The sequence below is a fragment of the Scyliorhinus torazame genome, chromosome 2, assembly GCF_047496885.1.
Source record: "Scyliorhinus torazame isolate Kashiwa2021f chromosome 2, sScyTor2.1, whole genome shotgun sequence".
NCBI classification, from domain to species: Eukaryota; Metazoa; Chordata; class Chondrichthyes; order Carcharhiniformes; family Scyliorhinidae; genus Scyliorhinus; species Scyliorhinus torazame.
Genome location: NC_092708.1, coordinates 293,401,205 through 293,420,999, shown reverse-complemented (window position 1 = coordinate 293,420,999; position 19,795 = coordinate 293,401,205). Strand labels below are relative to the sequence as shown.

The following is a 19,795-nucleotide window of genomic DNA, read 5'->3' as shown; positions in this document are numbered from 1 at the left end:
CTGCACCGACTCACTCAAGCCCTCACTTCCACCCTATTCTCGGAACCCAATAACCCCTCCTAACCTTTTTGGTCACCAAGGACAATTTACCATGGCCAATCCACCTAACCTGCACGTCTTTGGACTGTGGGAGGAAACCGGAGCACCTGGAGGAAACCCACGCAAACACGAGGAGAACGTGTAGACTCCCCACAGACAGTGACCCAGCAGGGAATCGAACTTGGGACCCTGGCGCTGTGAAGCCACAGTGCTATCCACTTGTGCTACCGTGCTGCCCTATCCTCCTATTTCCAACCGGCATGTGGCACAGGGAGTCATCCTGAGATTACAATCCTAGAGGTCCTGCTTTTTAGTTTACTGCCTAACTCCCTGAACTCCTTCTGCAGGACTTTATCACTCTTCCTGCCTATGTTGTTAGTACCTATGTGTACTATGGCCTCTGGCTGTTCAATTCCCGTATCAGCCTCCCTGAACAGGCGCCGGAATGTGGCGACTGTGGGCTTTTCACAGTAACTTCATTTGAAGCCTACTTGTGACAATAAGTGATTTTCATTCTTTTTATTCAGTTGTGGTGCCACTGTTCTGGTTGCTGTTGTTTTCCCCTGATAGGCTATCCCCCAACCGTATCCAAAATGGTATACCTGTTAGAGAGGTGGACAGCCACAGGGGATTCCTGTACTGACTGCCTGCTCTTTCTAGCATTCACCCATCTGTCTGCCTGCATCTTGGGTGTGACCACGTCTCTATAACTCCTATCTATGACGCTTTCCACCACAAGCAAGCTCCAAAGTGCATCCAACTGCTGCTCCAACTGAAACACGGGGTTTGTGAGGAGCTGCCATTGGTTACACTTCCTGCAGATGTAGTCGACCGGAACGTTGGAAGCGTCACGGATCTCCCACATCTCACAGTTAGAGCACGGCACCCCGCTGAGTGACATTTAAGCACAAGTTAATTAATTTAAAATACATACTTATTAAATTGTTATTAGGTTAAGTTACAAATAACTATGGTCCATGGCGCTAGATTTCAACTGTAAAATGAAATGCTAAATACTAATCTCCGCCCTCAGGTTTAGTTACTCCTCTACCTAATTAATTAATTAAGTTTTCATTAGTTTTTTCAATGTTTTTTTCCAAATTTAACACAGATTCCCTTCCAGCCAATCAGGTCACAACTTTACTGTGATGTTACTTCGCAGTTGTTCCCCTCCCCCCACCCCACCACCACCACCACCACCACACAATTTGAAAACACAGATAGACACAGAAAAAGTACCACTTACCTTCCCAGACTGCACTCCATATTTCTCCTGCTCAGCTCCGCTCCCGATATGAAGGACTTACTGTCCTTACCTGCTATTCACCAATCAGTTCTCTCCCTTGTAATCACCTGCAGCAGGGCAAGGCCATTCACTGGAAATTTGAAGGTAACAAATCAAGGGATAAAAAGCACCTCCCACCCAGCCTCAAATTCCCAGCTCCCAAGCTCACTCCTCAATGTGTCTCATTCTGGATGTGTCTTTCTCTAACTGGGAGTGAGCTTCAAATCCCCTTCTTAAATAGGCCTGAGATAGGTTTGGATGACTCACACACCTGGTAACAAATATAAAAAGGGGGCTCTCTTTCCCCCTCCACACAAAATTCCAAAATTGCACCAAATTCCTGACTTTAGCACCCCGCTTGCGAAGCAGTTCATTCCCTGATCACCATGTTTCTCACACTCCACAAATTTAGAAATTGCATTTTGATTCCAAAGTTAAAAAGTGGTCCCAGCACTACTATTGAATGTCCCCACTTTTCAACTTCTGCCAGTCTGAATAGTTACTCACTAACCCCTACTCTCCACTTTCTGTCTGGAACAGAACGAGCAGGAACAGAATCAAACTCTCACATTTAATCCACTAACTCTTTGCCCCAAGCCATTTGCTCGCTATTTTCTTTTCTTCCTTCTCCACACAACCCGATACCAAGCTCCTGCCCAATTGGTCTAATTGGAGTAATTGATAGGTCAGATCTTCCAATGTGGAAGGCAGGAAAGATTCTAATGATTTAATTGATCCAGCTGGGGTAACTGATGGCTGCATACTCCAATTGGGAACAGGAAGAGTGGACGGAATCCAATTGGCTAATTGACACGTCAAGGTGTTCCAATGGGAAAGGAGGGGCACCAGATCCAGTAACCCTGTGATGGCACAATCTGGAATAATAAGCTGCCCTTGCTTCATTAAACACATAATGCACTTCAGCCCCATTGCTCTATTTGTCCATGTCCCATCCACAACATGTTGTACACTATCAATTACCTGCCTGCTTCTTCATCATCAGCAATTTCTATCTCCATTATCTTCAATAAAAGCATGTTAAAATAAGCTTTCTGCTTTTCCACTTCTGGCATATGTCTGAAATTAACCCCCGAAACACAGGAAATTATGGTTAGGTTGCATAATTTCTTGAACATACACTCCTGGACTGTGCGGGCGTTCAATAATAGAAAATGTTCCCTTTAGTGTAGTATTATGAGTTTCACAACTTTTGCATTCTTTAATATGTTGTTACAGACATGAGGGTGAATTAATTTAAGCACTAATTTCTCCTCTCACCACCCGTGCATGACCAGAAAGGTGTATTGATTTGTTTCATTCTTTATAAGCAGTAGCATATTTCCCAAAGCCTTTGTTGCGATCCAAATTTCTATAAATAACTCTACAGCAAACTCAAGATACGATGAACTCAAATGGATAGCTTATTTGCACACACTCGAAATGAAAAAAGAGCATTTTCAACATCTCCCTCACCTTTAAATAATAAAGACAGGGATAGAGAAAAGAATGATTGACAGTCCAGGGGCCACAGAGGAAAGAAATATTGGGTGTGATTCACCCAATGGTAGGTGTAATTTTGGGAGGGTTTGGCGGAGTGTTTCCAGGCAGCTTTTCGGATGAGATCCGGACCAGTATTTAGTCGTTTTTTGGGGCCTTGGGGAGTTTCTCCCCGGTCATCTCACTTAGAAATATTGTCATCAGTGATGAGCTGAACTCGCTGGCGATACCGGTTCCGTAGAGATCGGTGTCCCATTTTGAAAGGATGCCCTGATCTCTAAGTGAGCTTGAGGGTCCTCCACACCCCTCACCCACAGACAATGCCACCCCCCGCACACATTACATTAAACCCCTCCCCAAGTGCGCATACCCCACTATGGAGTCGATGAGAGCCCCCCTTTCAGGTTCAGGACCTTCCCATTCATGTCCCCAACCATTAACAAGCCCCTTCATTCCCCCTTCACTCCCTCCACCATTCAAACCCCCCCTTCCTGCCCTTTCATGAGCATGGACCACCTCAGGCCCCGACCCTTGGCAGTGCCAAACTGGTACCCGGGCACTGCCAGCCTACCATCCAGGCAACCACCCAGGGGCTCGAATTGTCTCTGGGACCCCTGGAGTGGCTATCACGCCTGGTCTCTGCCTGTGGAGACCAGTACTAATCGGCTTCTGGTTGAGGCCTCCGGTGTGGACGGTGCTCTCGGGAGCCGAGAGAATGCCGCCACAAATAGGCTGCATACATTTAAAAGGCCTAATGACCCATTTAAATATGATTATCTGGATCACAGCCAGTGAGAGCATGATACAGATTGTGCCAGGCGCCACATGTGGAGTGACTTGCACGCGGTTTTGCCTCTGGTGCAAAGCCCAATTTAGGCCTCTCCCGCAATGCACCCAGTGCACCGAGATTGGTGCCAGGCACATCACGGTGGGAACATCGCGTCCATTGTTTCATGTGGGTCCCAGAGTCCCGAATTAATGTCCAATGAGGTATTTCCTTTGCGAAGGTCTGTGGACTAAAAATCAATACTGTATAATTTACTTTTCCAGGGATGTTGACGTCACTGGATGAGATCGGCATGCAGAGATGAATCAGTCTTGTAGGCAATAGTACAGAATTTCCAGCAGAAGCAGGAAGCAGCGTGGTTAGGGCAGAGCTCCTTTTCTGTGAGGCTGACAGTTCAATGATAAACAGCAGTCTCCACTTTTTCAGTTCAGCAAGGCAATATTACTGGTTCCACAAGCCAGATACCCATGTCACATGGCTTCCACTTCTCCATTTGACAATGGATATGTATCCCTCGTCTGGGTCCCTGAGATTGTTAAATGTCTCAAGACCTCTGAGTTAGCTGGCCAGCATTGGTTATGAATTTCAGATTGCCTTTGTATAGCTCTCTTTGAATTTGACTGTGCAGCGGGTTGTTAATGGCTCCTCAGAGATAACTATGTGTGAATTTCCCTGATACTGGCAGACAGCTCCTTTTGTTTGGAGGTCACAAGCAGGCAGAGGGCAGAACTTTCCACCCTGGCCCAGCCGGGATCACTGGGCCCTGCCAAAACTCAATGGACTTTTGGCTGGGCCACAGAATCTCCCGTGATGGAGCCCGGCATGATGGGGCTGCAAAATCCCAGCCATAGATTCAGCCATTTTAAGGATCTTTGTTCAGTTTTTTAAATTTTAGAAATAGCCATGAGATAGCTATATGTATATATAATAAAATGTTAAGTTCCAAAAATGCCATGCTCAAAACTGTCCACATCTGGATATAAAAAATCTATAAGCCTCAAACTTTGTAACTGTAAATTTCGCAGAAATACAGAGACAAGTAACTAAAATGAACCCATCCCTTCTTTTCTAACCATTGATAATGAAACCACAATTACAGGTGCTATTAGCCACAGGTGCTCTCTTTCTTCGAGATCAGACAAACAATTATTGCAATTAAAACAATAACAATTCAATTTCTAATTTGTTTTAAACATTTCTGGTAAAGCAAAAATTTTTGAACATTTACAACATGAGGAGAGGCACTACCATGAATTAATACTGATATACCGACTGCACAGTGGAAAATTCTGCAATCATACACAGAATGTACAGATTATGTTGGAAACTCTGCCAAACTATTTGGAGGTAATAGAAAGCAGTTGAAGCTAGAGCTTTTGATAAAGGCCGAGACCTTGATGTGAAACTGATGACCACAGTTTCTGTGGCACAATCTGAAAGCAAGGAAAAAATGCCTTTATACAGTCACCCCCAAAATGTCTACACTTGTGAAAGAGAAAGACTAAAATGATCTTCGTCTTAAGCAGGAACATACAAAACTGCATGTTCTAATTGCTTTTAGATGTTCAGGTGGAACCATCGTAGTTGCGGTTTAAGCACAGTTAAAAGTAGGTCTCCTTTTTTAATCTGAACTAATTTTCTTACCTTTCACAGATGTGTTAGGTGGGGGTCCCTCCATCCTCAAATTCCATGGCGGGTCACCTAGGTTTGCAAAATCCCTCATTTTCAGATAACTAATGGTGAGACGAATTATCGATGCTTTATCTAATTGACTTGTGATGGCTGCTGGGAGAGGCAGCAGTTTTGCCAATTCGTAGAACTCAAAGTTTTCCTTTCCTCTGCGTGATCGAGCAGCATCTCGAGATTTCTCCTTTCGCAAGGCTTGTAAACTAAGAGAAGAAAACAAAATTCAATGCAGCAGAAATAAAAATTTAAAATGTAACATCCCTACAGTACAGAAGGAGGCCATTTGGCCCATCGAATCTGCATAGGCCCTCTGAAAGAGCACTCAACCCAAGCGAACTCCCAATAGCCCCTTAACATAATCTTTAATAATAATCCTTATTGTCACAAGTAGGCTTACATTAACACTGCAATGAAGTTACTGTGAAAATCCCCTAGTCGCCACATTCCGGCGCCTGTTCGGGTACACAGAGGGAGAATTCAGAATGTCCAATTCACCTAACAGCACGTCTTTCGGGACTTGTGGGAGGAAACTGGAGCACCCGGAGGAAACCCACGCAGACATGGGGAGAATGTGTAGACTCCGTACAGACAGTGACCCAAGCCAGGAATCGAACCTGGGACCCTGGAGTTGTAAGCAACAGAGCTAACCACTGTGCTTAGACACAAAATGGCAATTAATCATGGCCAATCCACCTAATCTGCACATCTTTGAACTGTGGGAGGTAACAGGAGCAGCTGTAGGAACCTCAAGCAGACAAGGGGAGAATGTGCAAACTCCACAGTCACCCAAGGCCGAGTTTGAACCCAGGATCCTGCCGCAGTAAGGCAGCAGCGCTAACCACTGTAACAGTTCGGAAATTGCTGTAAGTGTGTGTTTATGGTCTAAATGCAAAGAACAACAGTTTGTAGAGTGTTTTGATTACCTAATTTTTTTATCGAGGACTGTTGTCAGAATCTAGTTTATACCAAGTAGAATTTCTAGAAAAGAAAATTATTTTCAGATGAAATGAGATGCAAAATGTTAACGGATAACAAAGCTGCTTCTATAAAATATAGCATAATGAGATGTGGTTTTGCACTCACAATACCATTCCAACAATTTACTAATCACACTGATTACTTTTAGGTTCCAACTTTGAACTTTGCCACAGGAAAATAGAAGGACAAGATAAACTGAACCAGTTTTGCTACAATAATTTCAGTTTGGTTTTGAAAGATCAGCTCAAGATCATACCCATTCTCTCGACAATGGTATGGGGGAATTAAAGAAAGTTACATCACATTGAAAGGAGAATTCCTTGAAGTAATGGTTTAATTTAACAGCGTGAAGATGTTCTTTGTAGCTGTGGTGAAATAATTTATACATTTATAAAGAAAATATTTACAAATTGACTACATCTCATCATACCCAAATGAAATTGGTTTCTTTGTTACAAAATCTTTCATTATAATAAGTTGATTCAATGATCACATCTTGACTGCAAAAAGCAAAAATGAAACATCAAATAGCCCTCAAAGTTATCCTAAAGTCAGTTTCGATGCATTTATAAACCTAGGTTTTTGTCTAAAGCAGAAATTTCATAAAGAGATCGTGTTTCTCAAATCTAAAGGACAAATCCTTCTGACTATTTTTCCTCTGTAGCCATGTTTGCACTTCATAATTCCATCTTTTTAAAATTTGTTTCAAGTGTTGGGGAATAAGAAGGTGAAATTAAGTATTATTGTTTCGCAAAGATATACTGTAAAAACATTTAAATAAAATCCTCGAACCTTTACTGTGTAACCAACAAAGTGAATCAAGTTTAAATGCATATCATCCTTTTACTGGACACGCCTGAATACTAATGATATATTTTTATAAATAAGGGCCTTGAACATGTACATGTTGTCATTCTCATAATAGCTTGTAATATTTTCCAAGTAGGAAACATTTGAAATACAATGCTTATGAAATTTGAACACAGTTTGCGCAAGAGAAGAATGTATCAGACATCTCACAAAGTATTCATTCATTGAACTGAATTTGTTTTTTTTGCTCAGACGTGAAATTGTTCTAGATCTGTGTCAATGATATGAACACCAGGTAGAATGGCAGATAATTTTGTAAAGCCACAACAATGAGGTTTCTAGTGTGCTTCAGTTGTTCTGGTCCTCATAGACACCGATAACTTTAAAAAAGATATTTGAATTTCCAGGGGCTGACTGGAAGGGTCACACAAGGTTTCAAGTTTTTTCAGACTTTTACTGTAAATAAAAAAACTAAAATCAACATCATCTAAAAACTATATAGAAGGCAACTTGAACTCTAAACTACATAAAAGATCCGCCTTTTAACTTCTAAAATGATTGAAAATACCCCTTCTTGGTTATATTTTATTTTATCCTTTAAGTCGGCATTTTATTCTCTAGGAACCAGTTCAAAGCTGTTCCCAGCTCCCGCTGGCTTGTTTCCTTATTTCATTTTCAGCCGGGTAACTTCTGATCTCAGAATTGACTTTCACAGAACTTGATCTCTTCAATCTCTTCATTCTGTGTTGCTAGAAACAAAGACTGACAGCCTCCATCTATCTGCTCCCTCTCTAACTCTTGTAGACTGACCTGTCTTTGAGGTTCAGGGATATCTTGAAAAACCTTCAGACCAAAACTACAATGGGTTGTAATGGACTCATTCTCTGAAAATCTATCTCCATGGCAACGTGAACCTCAAGGGCCTTGTATCCAGGTAGAAATGTTCTATAGCTATTCTCAGCGCCCTCAATTCCATTCTCTCAGCATTCTGTTAGTTGACTTGGAGGGGCCATGAAAGTTATGAGGTGGCACTGGGAGTGGGTGGGGGTGTGGCATGAAGGGGCCATAGAGGATGACATGGGTGATATTGGGATTTGAAGAGGGAAGGTTAGAGAGCCTAAAAGTTTCGAAAACAACTGGTATGGAGTTCTGGGTTGGCAAGGCCTATTTTATCCCACCATGCCTGCCTGTAGCAAAAAGTAGGTCTAACGGGCTAGGTGGGACTGCGGAGTTGGAAAATTTCTCAACTTGAGCTACCCACCTCAGCAGCAAAAATCTGGCCCAAACAGGCTACCCGCTGTCACCAAACCTGCTCTGGTCATTATTTACAGGTGTGAACATCTTGCACTTTCTTCTTAGTAAATCAATCTGGGCCTCACTGCCCCCAATGCAGCCAAGTCACCCGGACTTCTTGTCAAGCAAGGTTCAGAGCAGGTCACAAGATCTCCTTCATTATTCCATTTTACCTCAATCTGACAGTCCCTAAACAGGGCAAGCTTACAATTTGTAACATAGTATCTATTAAATGAAAGCACAGCCTTCTGCTTAGATGGTTATCAGTTTGATGAAACATACAAATGAAGATAATGCAAGCAGAAAACAAACTATGTTACATTAAAATATCCTACATTATAAAGGGTAAATATGATGTCATTGGCTTTTGGACTAAAGCAATGATAGATTGGGGCTTAGTGTCCAAGAAGGTTAGTTGGAGTGTGGCATTACCACTGTGCTAAATGGGATAGACTTCAAACTGATCCAGCAACTCAAGACTGGGCATCCTTGAGACACTATACGCCAACAGCAGAATTGTATTCAACCACAATATGCAGCCGGCATATCCCACACTTTACCATTACCAGGGATCAATCCTGGCTCAATGAAGATTGCAGGACAACATGCCAGGAGCAACACCAGACATACCAAAAAATGAGGTGACAACCTGGTGAAGCTACAACACAGGACTACTTGTGTATCAAACAGCATAAGCAGCAAGTAACAGACAGAGCTAAGTGATTCCACAACAAACGCATCAGATCTAAGCTCTGCAGTCCTGCCACACCCAACCGTGAATGGTGGTGGACAATTAAACAACTCACTGGAGGAGAAGGCTCCACAAATATCCCCATCCTCAATAATGGAGGAGCCCAGCTCATATGTGCAAAAGACAAGGCTGAGGCATTCGCAACAATCTTCAGCGTGAAGTGCCGAGTGGATGATCCATCTCAATCTCCTCCGGAGGTCCCCAGCATCACAGATGTCAGTCTTCAGCCAATACAATTCACTCCACGTGATAAAAAGAAACTGCTGAAGACCCTGATAATATTCCGACAATAGAACTGAAGACTTGTGCTCCATAACTTGCCAGACCCCTAGCCAAGCTGTTCCATCACAGTTACAACAGGGAGCTTAGGTGGGGTTACGGGGATAGGGCAGGGGAAGGGTGCTCAACTCAAACTGAGGGTCTGTGGTTGTGGGGGGGATGTCGGTTGTATACAGGGTTTTAACCAAGCATAAGGAATGTTCCACGGGTGGGGCGATGGATGGGGATGGGGGAAGAGATCTGATGGGGAGACTGTGGGCGCCGGTGCTGTAGGGAGGGGAGGCCCGGGGATGGGGGAATTGGGATAAGGCCACAACAGGAGCTGCGCCAGAGGGGGCGGGGCTGGCTCAGGAAAGCGCGGGCTTTTTCCCGCGTTAGGGAAGGACGGAAGGGGGGGGGGGATAGAGGAGCGCACACCGATTGCTGCGGAGGAGGAGGAGGGGGGATTTCCACACGGGAGGGTCAATGGGAAGGTGGGGGAAGCCGGGGTCAGCAGGTGTCAGCTGACTTACGGGAGTGTTATGGGGGGAGAAAAAGAGCTAGATATGGATCTGGCGGGGGAAGGGGGGAGAAATAGGGTTGCTGCTGCATTGGCCTAGGGGGAACTGAAAACAGAAGAGGTGGTCGGGGCGGGGGTCCAGGCACTGGAGGGTGCGGGCATGGGACTGGCCTAAAACAGGAGATGGCTAGTCGGCAGGGGGGGGGGGGGGGGGGGGGGGGGGGGGCAGAGCCCCCAATCCGGCTGATAACGTGGAATGTGAGGGGCCTGAATGGGCCGGTTAAGAGGGCCCGAGTGTTCGCGCACTTAAAGGGACTGAAGGCAGACGTGGTCATGCTTCAGGAGACACATTTGAAGGTGGCAGACGAGGTCAGGTTAAGAAAGGGATGGGTAGGACAGGTATTCCATTCGGGGCTGGATGCGAAGAATAGAGGGGTGGCAATACTGGTGGGGAAGCGGGTGTCGTTTGAGGCCAAGAATATAGTAGTGGACAATGGAGGTCGATACGTGATGGTGAGCGGTAGGCTGCAGGGGGCGTGGGTGGTATTGGTAAACGTATACGCCCCGAACTGGGACGATGCTGGATTTATGAAGCGTATGTTGGGGCGCATTCCGGACCTGGAGGTAGGAAGCTTGATAATGGGGGGGGGGGGGTGGATTTTAACACGGTGTTGGACCCAGCATTAGATCGTTCCAGATCTAGGATGGGGAAGAGGCCGGCTGCAGCCAAGGTGCTTCGGGGGTTTATGGACCAGATGGGGGGAGTGGATCCGTGGAGATTTGCCAGGCCCCTGGCCAGGGAATTTTCTTTTTTCTCCCATGTACACAAAGCCTACTCCCGGATAGATTTTTCTGTTCTGAGCAGGGCACTGATACCGAAAGTGGAGGGAACGGAGTATTCGGCCATAGCCATCTCAGACCACGCCCCGCACTGTGTGGAACTGGAGTTGGGAGAGGAGAGGGACCAACACCCGCTGTGGCGTTTGGATGTGGGATTACTGGCAGATGAGGTGGTGTGCGGGAGGGTACAGGGGGACATTGAAAGGTATTTGGAGGCCAACGACAACGGGGAGGTGCAGGTGGGGGTAGTATGGGAGGCGCTGAACGCGGTGGTCAGGGGAGAGTTAATCTCCATCAGGGCTCACAGGGAGAAGAGAGAGGGCACGGAAAGGGAGAGGTTAGTGGGGGAGATTTTAAGGGTGGACAGGAGATATGCAGAGGCCCCTGAAGAGGGACTACTTAGGGAGAGGCGAAGTCTCCAGACGGAATTCGACCTGTTGACTACAGGGAAGGCAGAGGCACAGTGAAGGAAAGCACAGAGGGCGACGTATGAGTATGGGGAGAAGGCGAGCCGGATGCTGGTACATCAGCTCCGTAAGAGGATGGCAGCGAGGGAGATAGGTGGAATCAAGGATGGCAGGGGAACTACAGTGCGGAATGCGGTGAAAGTAAATGAGGCATTTAAGGCCTTCTAAGAGGAGCTGTACAGATCTCAGCCCCCAGCGGGGGAAGAGGGGATGTGACGATTTCTGGACCAACTGAGGTTCCCGAGGGTGGAGGAGCAGGAGGTGGCTGGTTGTGGGGCGCCAATTGGGTTGGAGGAGCTGTTTAAAGGACTGGGGAGCATGCAGGCGGGGAAGGCCCCGGGACCAGATGGGTTCCCGGTTGAGTTTTACAGGAAGTACGCGGACCTGTTAGCCCCGTTGTTGGTGAGGACTTCCAATGAGGCAAGGGAGGGGGGCCCTGCCCCCGACAATGTCCGGGGCGATGATCTCTTTGATCCTGAAGCGGGATAAGGACCCACTGCAATGTGGGTCGTATAGGCCGATTTTGCTCCTTAATGTGGCTGCTAGGTTGCTGGTAAAAGTGCTGGCTACGAGGATTGAGGACTGTGTTCCGGGGGTGATTCATGAGGACCAGACAGGATTTGTAAAGGACAGGCAGCTAAACACCAATGTGCGGAGGCTCCTAAACGTGATTATGATGCCATCGGTGGAGGGAGAGGCGGAGATAGTGGCAGCTATGGACGCAGAGAAGGCCCTTGACCGAGTAGAATTGTGCCCTTTGAATTTCGGCGGGAGCGGTGCGCAGGGGCCTTCTGGGAGGTGAGTATTTACTTTAAAAACCCTTACCTTTGCAGGAGCAGCCCTTTGAATTTCGGCGGGAGAGGTGCGCAGGGGCCTTCTGGGAGGTGAGTATTTACTTTAAAAACCCTTACCTTTGCAGGAGCAGCCCTTTGAATTTCGGCGGGAGGGGTGTGCAGGGGCCTTCTGAGAGGTGAGTATTTACTTTAAAAACCCTTACCTTTGCAGGAGCAGCCCTTTGAATTTCGGCGGGAGGGGTGCGCAGGGGCCTTCTGGGAGGTGAGTATTTACTTTAAAAACCCTTACCTGGTCCCATGTCTGTTCTTCTTTTCTGTTTTATTTTTTTATATAAGGCGGGAACCGGAAGTTCGACCCGCGGACTTCTGGGAAGGCCCCCCCCCCAACCAATAAATTCTGGTGGAGAGGAAACCCGAGACACTACACGTGTAGTGTCTATCAACCGCCCTCCTCCTCTAACCTAATAATAAGACCCATTGGTGTGAGGTAAGTGCCATATTATATTATTATTATATATTGTTTTTATTATTTATTTATTTATTAACCAGATCTTGGTTGGAGGTTAGAGGGATGGCAGGGAAGGGAGCGCAATGTTCATCCTGCAGGATGTTTGAGGTGAGGGATGCCGTTAGTGTCCCTGCTGATTTTACCTGCAGGAAGTGCAGCCATCTCCAGCTCCTCCAAGACCGAGTCAGGGAACTGGAGCTGGAGTTGGATGAACTTCGGATCATTCGGGAGGCAGAGGGGGTTATTTACAGGGAATTAGTTACACCAAAGATTGGAGATAGATGGGTAACTGTAAGAGGGATTGGGGAGAAGCAGTCAGTGCAGGGATCCCCTGCGGTCGTTCCCCTGAGTAACAAGTATACCGCTTTGGATACTTGTGGGGTGGGGGGGGGGGACTTACCAGGGGTAAGCCACGGGGTACGGGCCTCTGGCACGGAGTCTGTCCCTGTTGCTCAGAAGGGAAGGGGGAGAGGAGCAGAGCATTAGTAATTGGGGACTCAATAGTCAGGGGCACAGATAGGAGATTTTGTGGGAGCAAGAGAGACTCACGTTTGGTATGTTGCCTCCCAGGTGCAAGGGTACGTGATGTCTCGGATCGTGTTTTCCGGGTCCTTAAGGGGTAGGGGGAGCAGCCCCAAGTCGTGGTCCACACTGGCACTAACGACATAGATAGGAAAGGGGACAAGGATGTCAGGCAGGCTTTCAGGGAGCTAGGATGGAAGCTCAGAACTAGAACAAACAGAGTTGTTATCTCTGGGTTGTTGCCCGTGCCACGTGATAATGAGATGAGGAATAGGGAGAGAGAGCAATTAAACACGTGGCTACAGGGATGGTGCAGGCGGGAGGGATTCAGATTTCTGGATAACTGGGGCTCTTTCTGGGGAAGGTGGGACCTCTACAGACAGGATGGTCTACATCTGAACCTGAGGGGCACAAATATCCTGGGGGGGAGATTTGTTAGTGCTCTTTTGGGGGGGGGGGGGTTTAAACTAATGCAGCAGGGGCATGGGAACCTGGATTGTAGTTTTAGGGTAAGGGAGAATGAGAGTATAGAGGTCAGGAGCACAGATTTGACTTTGCAGGAGGGGGCCAGTGTTCAGGTAGGTGGTTTGAAGTGTGTCTACTTCAATGCCAGGAGTATACGAAATAAGGTAGGGGAACTGGCAGCATGGGTTGGTACCTGGGACTTCGATGTTGTGGCCATTTTGGAGACATGGATAGAGCAGGGACAGGAATGGTTGTTGCAGGTTCCGGTGTTTGGATGTTTTAGTAAGCGCACAGAAGGAGGCAAAAGAGGGGGAGGTGTGGCGCTGCTAGTCAAAAACAGTATTACGGTGGCGGAGAGGATGCTAGATGGGGACTCTTCTTCCGAGGTAGTATGGGCTGAGGTTAGAAACAGGAAAGGAGAGGTCACCCTGTTGGGAGATTTCTATAGGCCTCCAAATAGTTCTAGGGATGTAGAGGAAAGGATGGCAAAGATGATTCTGGATAAGAGCGAAAGTAACAGGGTAGTTATTGTGGGAGACTTTAACTTTCCAAATATTAACTGGAAAACATATAGTTCGAGTACATTAGATGGGTCGTTTTTTGTACAATGTGTGCAGGAGGGTTTCCTGACACAATATGTTGACAGGCCAACAAGAGGAGAAGCCACATTGGATTTGGTTTTGGGTAATGAACCAGGCCAGGTGTTAGATTTGGAGGTAGGTGAGCACTTTGGGGACAGTGACCACAATTCGGTGACGTTTACGTTAGTGATGGAAAGGGATAAGTATACCCCGCAGGGCAAGAGTTATAGCTGGGGGAAGGGCAATTATGATGCCATTACATTAGACATGACTTGGCGGGGATAGGTTGGAGAAGTAGGCTGCAAGTGTTGGGCACACTGGATATGTGGAGCGTGTTCTTGATAAGTACGTACCGGTCAGGCAGGGAGGAAGGCGTCGAGCGAGGGAACCGTGGTTTACCAAAGAAGTGGAATCGCTTGTTAAGAGGAAGAAGGAGGCCTATGTGAAGATGAGGTGTGAAGTTTCAGTTGGGGCGCTTGATAGTTACAAGGTAGCGAGGAAGGATCTAAAGAGAGAGCTAAGACGAGCAAGGAGGGGACATGAGAAGTATTTGGCAGGTAGGATCAAGGAAAACCCAAAAGCTTTCTATAGGTATGTCAGGAATAAAAGAATGACTAGGGTAAGAGTAGGGCCAGTCAAGGACAGGGATGGGAAGTTGTGTGTGGAGTCTGAAGAGATAGGCGAGATACTAAATGAATATTTTTCGTCAGTATTCACTCAGGAAAAAGAGAATGTTGTGGAGGAGAATGCGGAGACCCAGGCTATTAGAATAGATGGCATTGAGGTACGAAGGGAAGAGGTGTTGGCAATTCTGGACAGGCTGAAAATAGATACGTCCCCGGGGCCTGATGGGATTTATCCTAGGATTCTCTGGGAAGCCAGGGAAGAGGTTGCTGAGCCTTTGGCCTTGATTTTTATGTCATCATTGGCTACAGGAATAGTGCCAGAGGACTGGAGGATAGCAAATGTGGTCCCTTTGTTCAGGAAGGGGAGTAGAGACAACCCCGGCAACTATGGACTGGTGAGCCTTACGTCTGTTGTGGGTAAAGTCTTGGAGGGGATTATAAGAGACAAGATTTATAATCATCTAGATAGGAATAATATGATTAGGGATAGTCAGCATGGCTTTGTGAAGGGTAGGTCATGCCTCACAAACCTTATCGAGTTCTTTGAGAAGGTGACTGAACAGGTAGACGAGGGTAGAGCAGTTGATGTGGTGTATATGGATTTCAGTAAAGCGTTTGATAAGGTTCCCCACGGTAGGCTATTGCAGAAAATACGGAGGCTGGGGATTGAGGGTGATTTAGAGATGTGGATCAGAAATTGGCTAGCTGAAAGAAGACAGAGGGTGGTGGTTGATGGGAAATGTTCAGAATGGAGTTCAGTTACAATTGGCGTAGCACTAGGATCTGTTCTGGGGCCGTTGCTGTTTGCCATTTTTATAAATGAACTAGAGGAGGGCGCAGAAGGGTGGGTGAGTAAATTTGCAGACGACACTAAAGTCGGTGGTGTTGTCGACAGTGCGGAAGGATGTTACAGGTTACAGAGGGACATAGATAAGCTGCAGAGCTGGGCTGAGAGGTGGCAAATGGAGTTTAATGTAGAGAAGTGTGAGGTGATTCACTTTGGAAGGAATAACAGGAATGCGGAATATTTGGCTAATGGTAAAGTTCTTGGAAGTGTGGATGAGCAGAGGGATCTCGGTGTCCATGTACATAGATCCCTGAAAGTTGCCACCCAGGTTCATAGGGTTGTGAAGAAGGCCTATGGAGTGTTGGCCTTTATTGGTAGAGGGATTGAGTTCCGGAGTCATGAGGTCATGTTGCAGCTATACAAAACTCTGGTACGGCCGCATTTGGAGTATTGCGTACAGTTCTGGTCACCGCATTATAGGAAGGACGTGGAAGCTTTGGAGCGGGTGCAGAGGAGATTTACCTGGATGTTGCCTGGTATGGAGGGAAAATCTTATGAGGAAAGGCTGATGGACTTGAGGTTGTTTTCGTTGGAGAGAAGAAGGTTAAGAGGAGACTTAATAGAGGCATACAAAATGATCAGGGGGTTAGATAGGGTGGACAGTGAGAGCCTTCTCCCGCGGATGGAAATGGCTAGCACGAGGGGACATAGCCTTAAACTGAGGGGTAATAGATATAGGACAGAGGTCAGAGGTAGGTTCTTTACGCAAAGAGTGGTGAGGCCGTGGAATGCCCTACCTGCAACAGTAGTGAACTCGCCAACATTGAGGGCATTTAAAAGTTTATTGGATAAGCATATGGATGATAATGGCATAGTGTAGGTTAGATGGCTTTTGTTTTTTGACTTCCCATGTCGGTGCAACATCGTGGGCCGAAGGGCCTGTACTGCGCTGTATCGTTCTATGTTCTATGTTCTATCGAGTGGGAGTATCTCTGGGAAGAGGGGTTTATCAGTTGGGTTAAGTTCCTGTATAGAGCCCCGGTGGCGAGTGTGGTTACGAATCGGCGGAGGTCGGAGTATTTTCGGCTGTATCGAGGGACGAGGCAGGGGTGCCCCCTGTCCCCCCTGTTGTTTGCATTAGCAATTGAACCTTTGGCCATGGCATTAAGGGAGTGCAGGAAATGGAGGGGGGTGGTCCGAGGGGGAGAGGAGCATCGAGTGTCATTGTATGCAGACGACCTGTTGCTGTATGTGGCAAATCCAGTGGAGGGGATGGTGGAGGTCATGCAGATCCTAAGGGAGTTTGGGGACTTCTCGGGCTATAAGCTCAATGTAGGGAAAAGTGAGCTCTTCGTGGTGCATCCAGGGGACCAGGGAAGAGGGATAGACGACCTACTGTTGAGGAGGGCGGAAAGGAGCTTTCGGTACTTGGGGATCCAAGTAGCTAGGAGTTGGGGGGCCCTGCATAAACTTAATTTGACGCAGATGGAGGAGGACTTCAAACGATGGGATATGTTGCCACTCTCGCTAGTGGGCAGGGTACAGTCGATTAAAATGATGGTCCTCCCGAGGTTTCTTTTTGTGTTCCAGTGCCTTCCCATTATGTTCACCAAGGTCTTTTTTAAGAGGGTAGGCAGGAGCATCATGGGTTTTGTGTGGGCAAACAAGACCCCGAGGGTGAAGAGGGTGTTTCTGGAGCGTAGCAGGGACAGGGGGGGCTGGCGCTGCCGAATTTGTGTGACTATTATTGGGCAGCCAATGTGGCGATGATCCATAAGTGGGTAATGGAGGGAGAGGGGGCGGCGTGGAAGAGGCTAGAGATGGCGTCCTGGCGTTGCCGAATCTGGGTGGCTACTATTGGGCAGCCAACGTGGTGATGATCCGTAAGTGGGTGATGGAGGGAGAGGGGGCGGCATGGAAGAGGTTGGAGATGGCGTCCTGCAAAGGAACGAGCCTGGGGACTCTGGTGACGGCACCGCTGCCGCTCTCGCCGACAAGGTACACCACGAGTCCGGTGGTGGCGGCAACGCTAAAGATCTGGGGGCAGTGGAGACGACACAGGGGTGCGATGGGAGCATCGGTGTGGTCCCTGATCAGAGATAACCATCGGTTTGTCCCAGGAAGGATGGGACGGGGGGTTTCAGAGCTGGCATCGGGCAGGGATTAGAAGAATGGGGGACCTGTTCATCGATGGGACGTTTGCGAGCCTAGGGACACTAGAGGAGATGTTTGGGCTACCTCCGGGAAACGCTTTCAGGTACATGCAAATGAGGGCGTTTGTGAGGCGACATGTGAGGGAATTCCCGCTGCTCCCGGCACAGGGGACTCAGGACAGGGTGATTTTGGGTGTATGGGTCGGAGAGGGCAAGGTGTCGGCGATATATCAGGAGATGAAAGAAGAAGAGGAGGCTTTGGTAGAGGAGCTGAAGGGCAAATGGGAGGAGGAGTTGGGGGAGGAGATTGAAGAGGGTCTGTGGGCTGATGCCCTAAGTAGGGTTAATTCCTCCTCCTCGTGTGCCAGGCTTAGCCTGATACAGTTTAAGGTTATTCACAGAGCGCATATGACAGGGGCGAGGCTGAGTAGGTGGAGGACAGATGTGGGAGGTGCTCAGGAAGCCCGGCGAATCATGCCCATAGGTTCTGGTCGTGCCCGGCACTGGATGGGTTCTGGAGGGGTGTTGCGAGGACTATGTCCAAGGTGGTGAAAGTCCAGGTCAAGCCTAGCACTATTTGGAGTGAGGGACGAGCCGGGAGTGCAGGAGGCAAAAGAGGCCGGTATCCTGGCCTTTGCGTCCCTGGTAGCCCGGTGGAGGATCTTGCTATTGTGGAAAGACGCGAAGCCCCCCAGTGTGGAAGCCTGGATAAATTACATGGCTGAGTTCATCAAGCTGGAGAGGATAAAGTTTGCCTGAAGAGGGTCTGCGCAGGGGTTCTTCAGGCGGTGGCAACCATTCCTAGACTATCTCGCGGAGCGTTAGATGGAGGTCGGTCAGCAGCAGCAGCATCCAGGGAGGGAGGGGGGGGGGGGAGGGTTTTTTCCTAGGGGCACTTGAGAAAGGAAAAACATAAACATATGGGAAAGTCAATATGTGCGGGAGGAACCCATTGTACAAGTTCTGTATTATGTTGAATTGATATATTTATGTCTTGTTCTGTTACTTTTCCTTTTTGTTACGGGGGGGGGGGTTTGAGTGGTTGAAAATTTTTGTTGAAAAATTCTGAATAAACATTTTTTAAAATTATAAATAGCGTAAGGCAAAACGAGAAAGAGAGCAGCTCCAGGAGACTTAAACCAGTCTTAAGAACAGTGAGAGAATAGCCCCTGGGTGACTTAAAATGGCACCAAGGTGTTCTGAGAAAATAGCGTGTGGTATCACAGGGGAATAGTTAAGTGACTGTTGGTGAGTATTTTCTCATTCATCTTTCAAAACTCAGATAATTTATTAGCGATCATAAGTTTTTGTTTGTAGTAGTAAGGTTTGCTAACAGTAATAAAGCTTATCAGGAGCTTTACGGCACTGAGGACCCGGGTTCGATCCCAGCTCTGAGTCACTGTCTGTGTGGAGTTTGCACATTTTCCCCATGCCTGCGTGAATCTCACCCTCACAACGCGAAGTGGTGCAGGGTAGGTGAATTGGCCATGATAAATTGAGCTTTAATTGAAAAAAAAATTGAGTACTTTAATTTTAAAAAAGCTTATCGGGAGGGTTTCTCATCTCTATTGTAGGTTTCCCATCTCTAGCTCATAATAAGGGTGGCATGGTAGCACAGTGGTTAGCACTGTTGCTTCACAGCGCCAGGGATCTGGGGTCGATTCCCGGCTTGGGTCACTGTCTGTGCAGAGTCTGCACGTTCTCCCCGTGTCTGGTTGGGTTCCTCCGGGTGCTCCAATTTCCTCCCACAAATCCTGAAATACGTGCTTGTTAGGTGAACTGGACATTCCGAATTCTCCCTCAGTGTACCCAAACAGTTGCCGGAGTGTTGCGACAAGGGGGTTTCACAGTAACTTCATTACAGTGTTAATGTAAGGTTACTTGTGACACTAATAAAGATTATTATTATGAAATAGTCTGCAAAGTGTTAAGGCATGGCAGGGCAGCTCGGCTGCATGGAATGTGCATCCTGTACAACGTGGGAGTTTGGGCTATTTTAGATCCAGTGTTACGCATGGGAAAGGGCTAATAAATAAATAATTTCATTGTAAAGGGGCATTTAGGGAAAGGTGATCATAACATGTTGGAATTTTACATTAAGTTTGAAAAAGGTGCAGTTCAATGCAAAATTAGTGTCTTAAACCTAAA

The 19,795-nt window shown here is 47.2% G+C and overlaps 1 protein-coding gene across 4 annotated transcripts in view; it reads right to left on the bottom strand.

The window, feature by feature from the left end:
- npas3 (neuronal PAS domain protein 3) overlaps positions 1 to 19,795 on the bottom strand; it is a 1,941,601-nt gene that overhangs the window by 1,306,367 nt on the left and 615,439 nt on the right. For all 4 annotated transcript variants that reach the window (XM_072488507.1, XM_072488525.1, XM_072488517.1 and 1 more), the window contains exon 3: positions 5,253 to 5,497. In XM_072488507.1, coding sequence (XP_072344608.1) covers positions 5,253 to 5,497 — 245 coding nt within the window. The remainder of the gene's footprint in view (positions 1 to 5,252; positions 5,498 to 19,795) is intronic.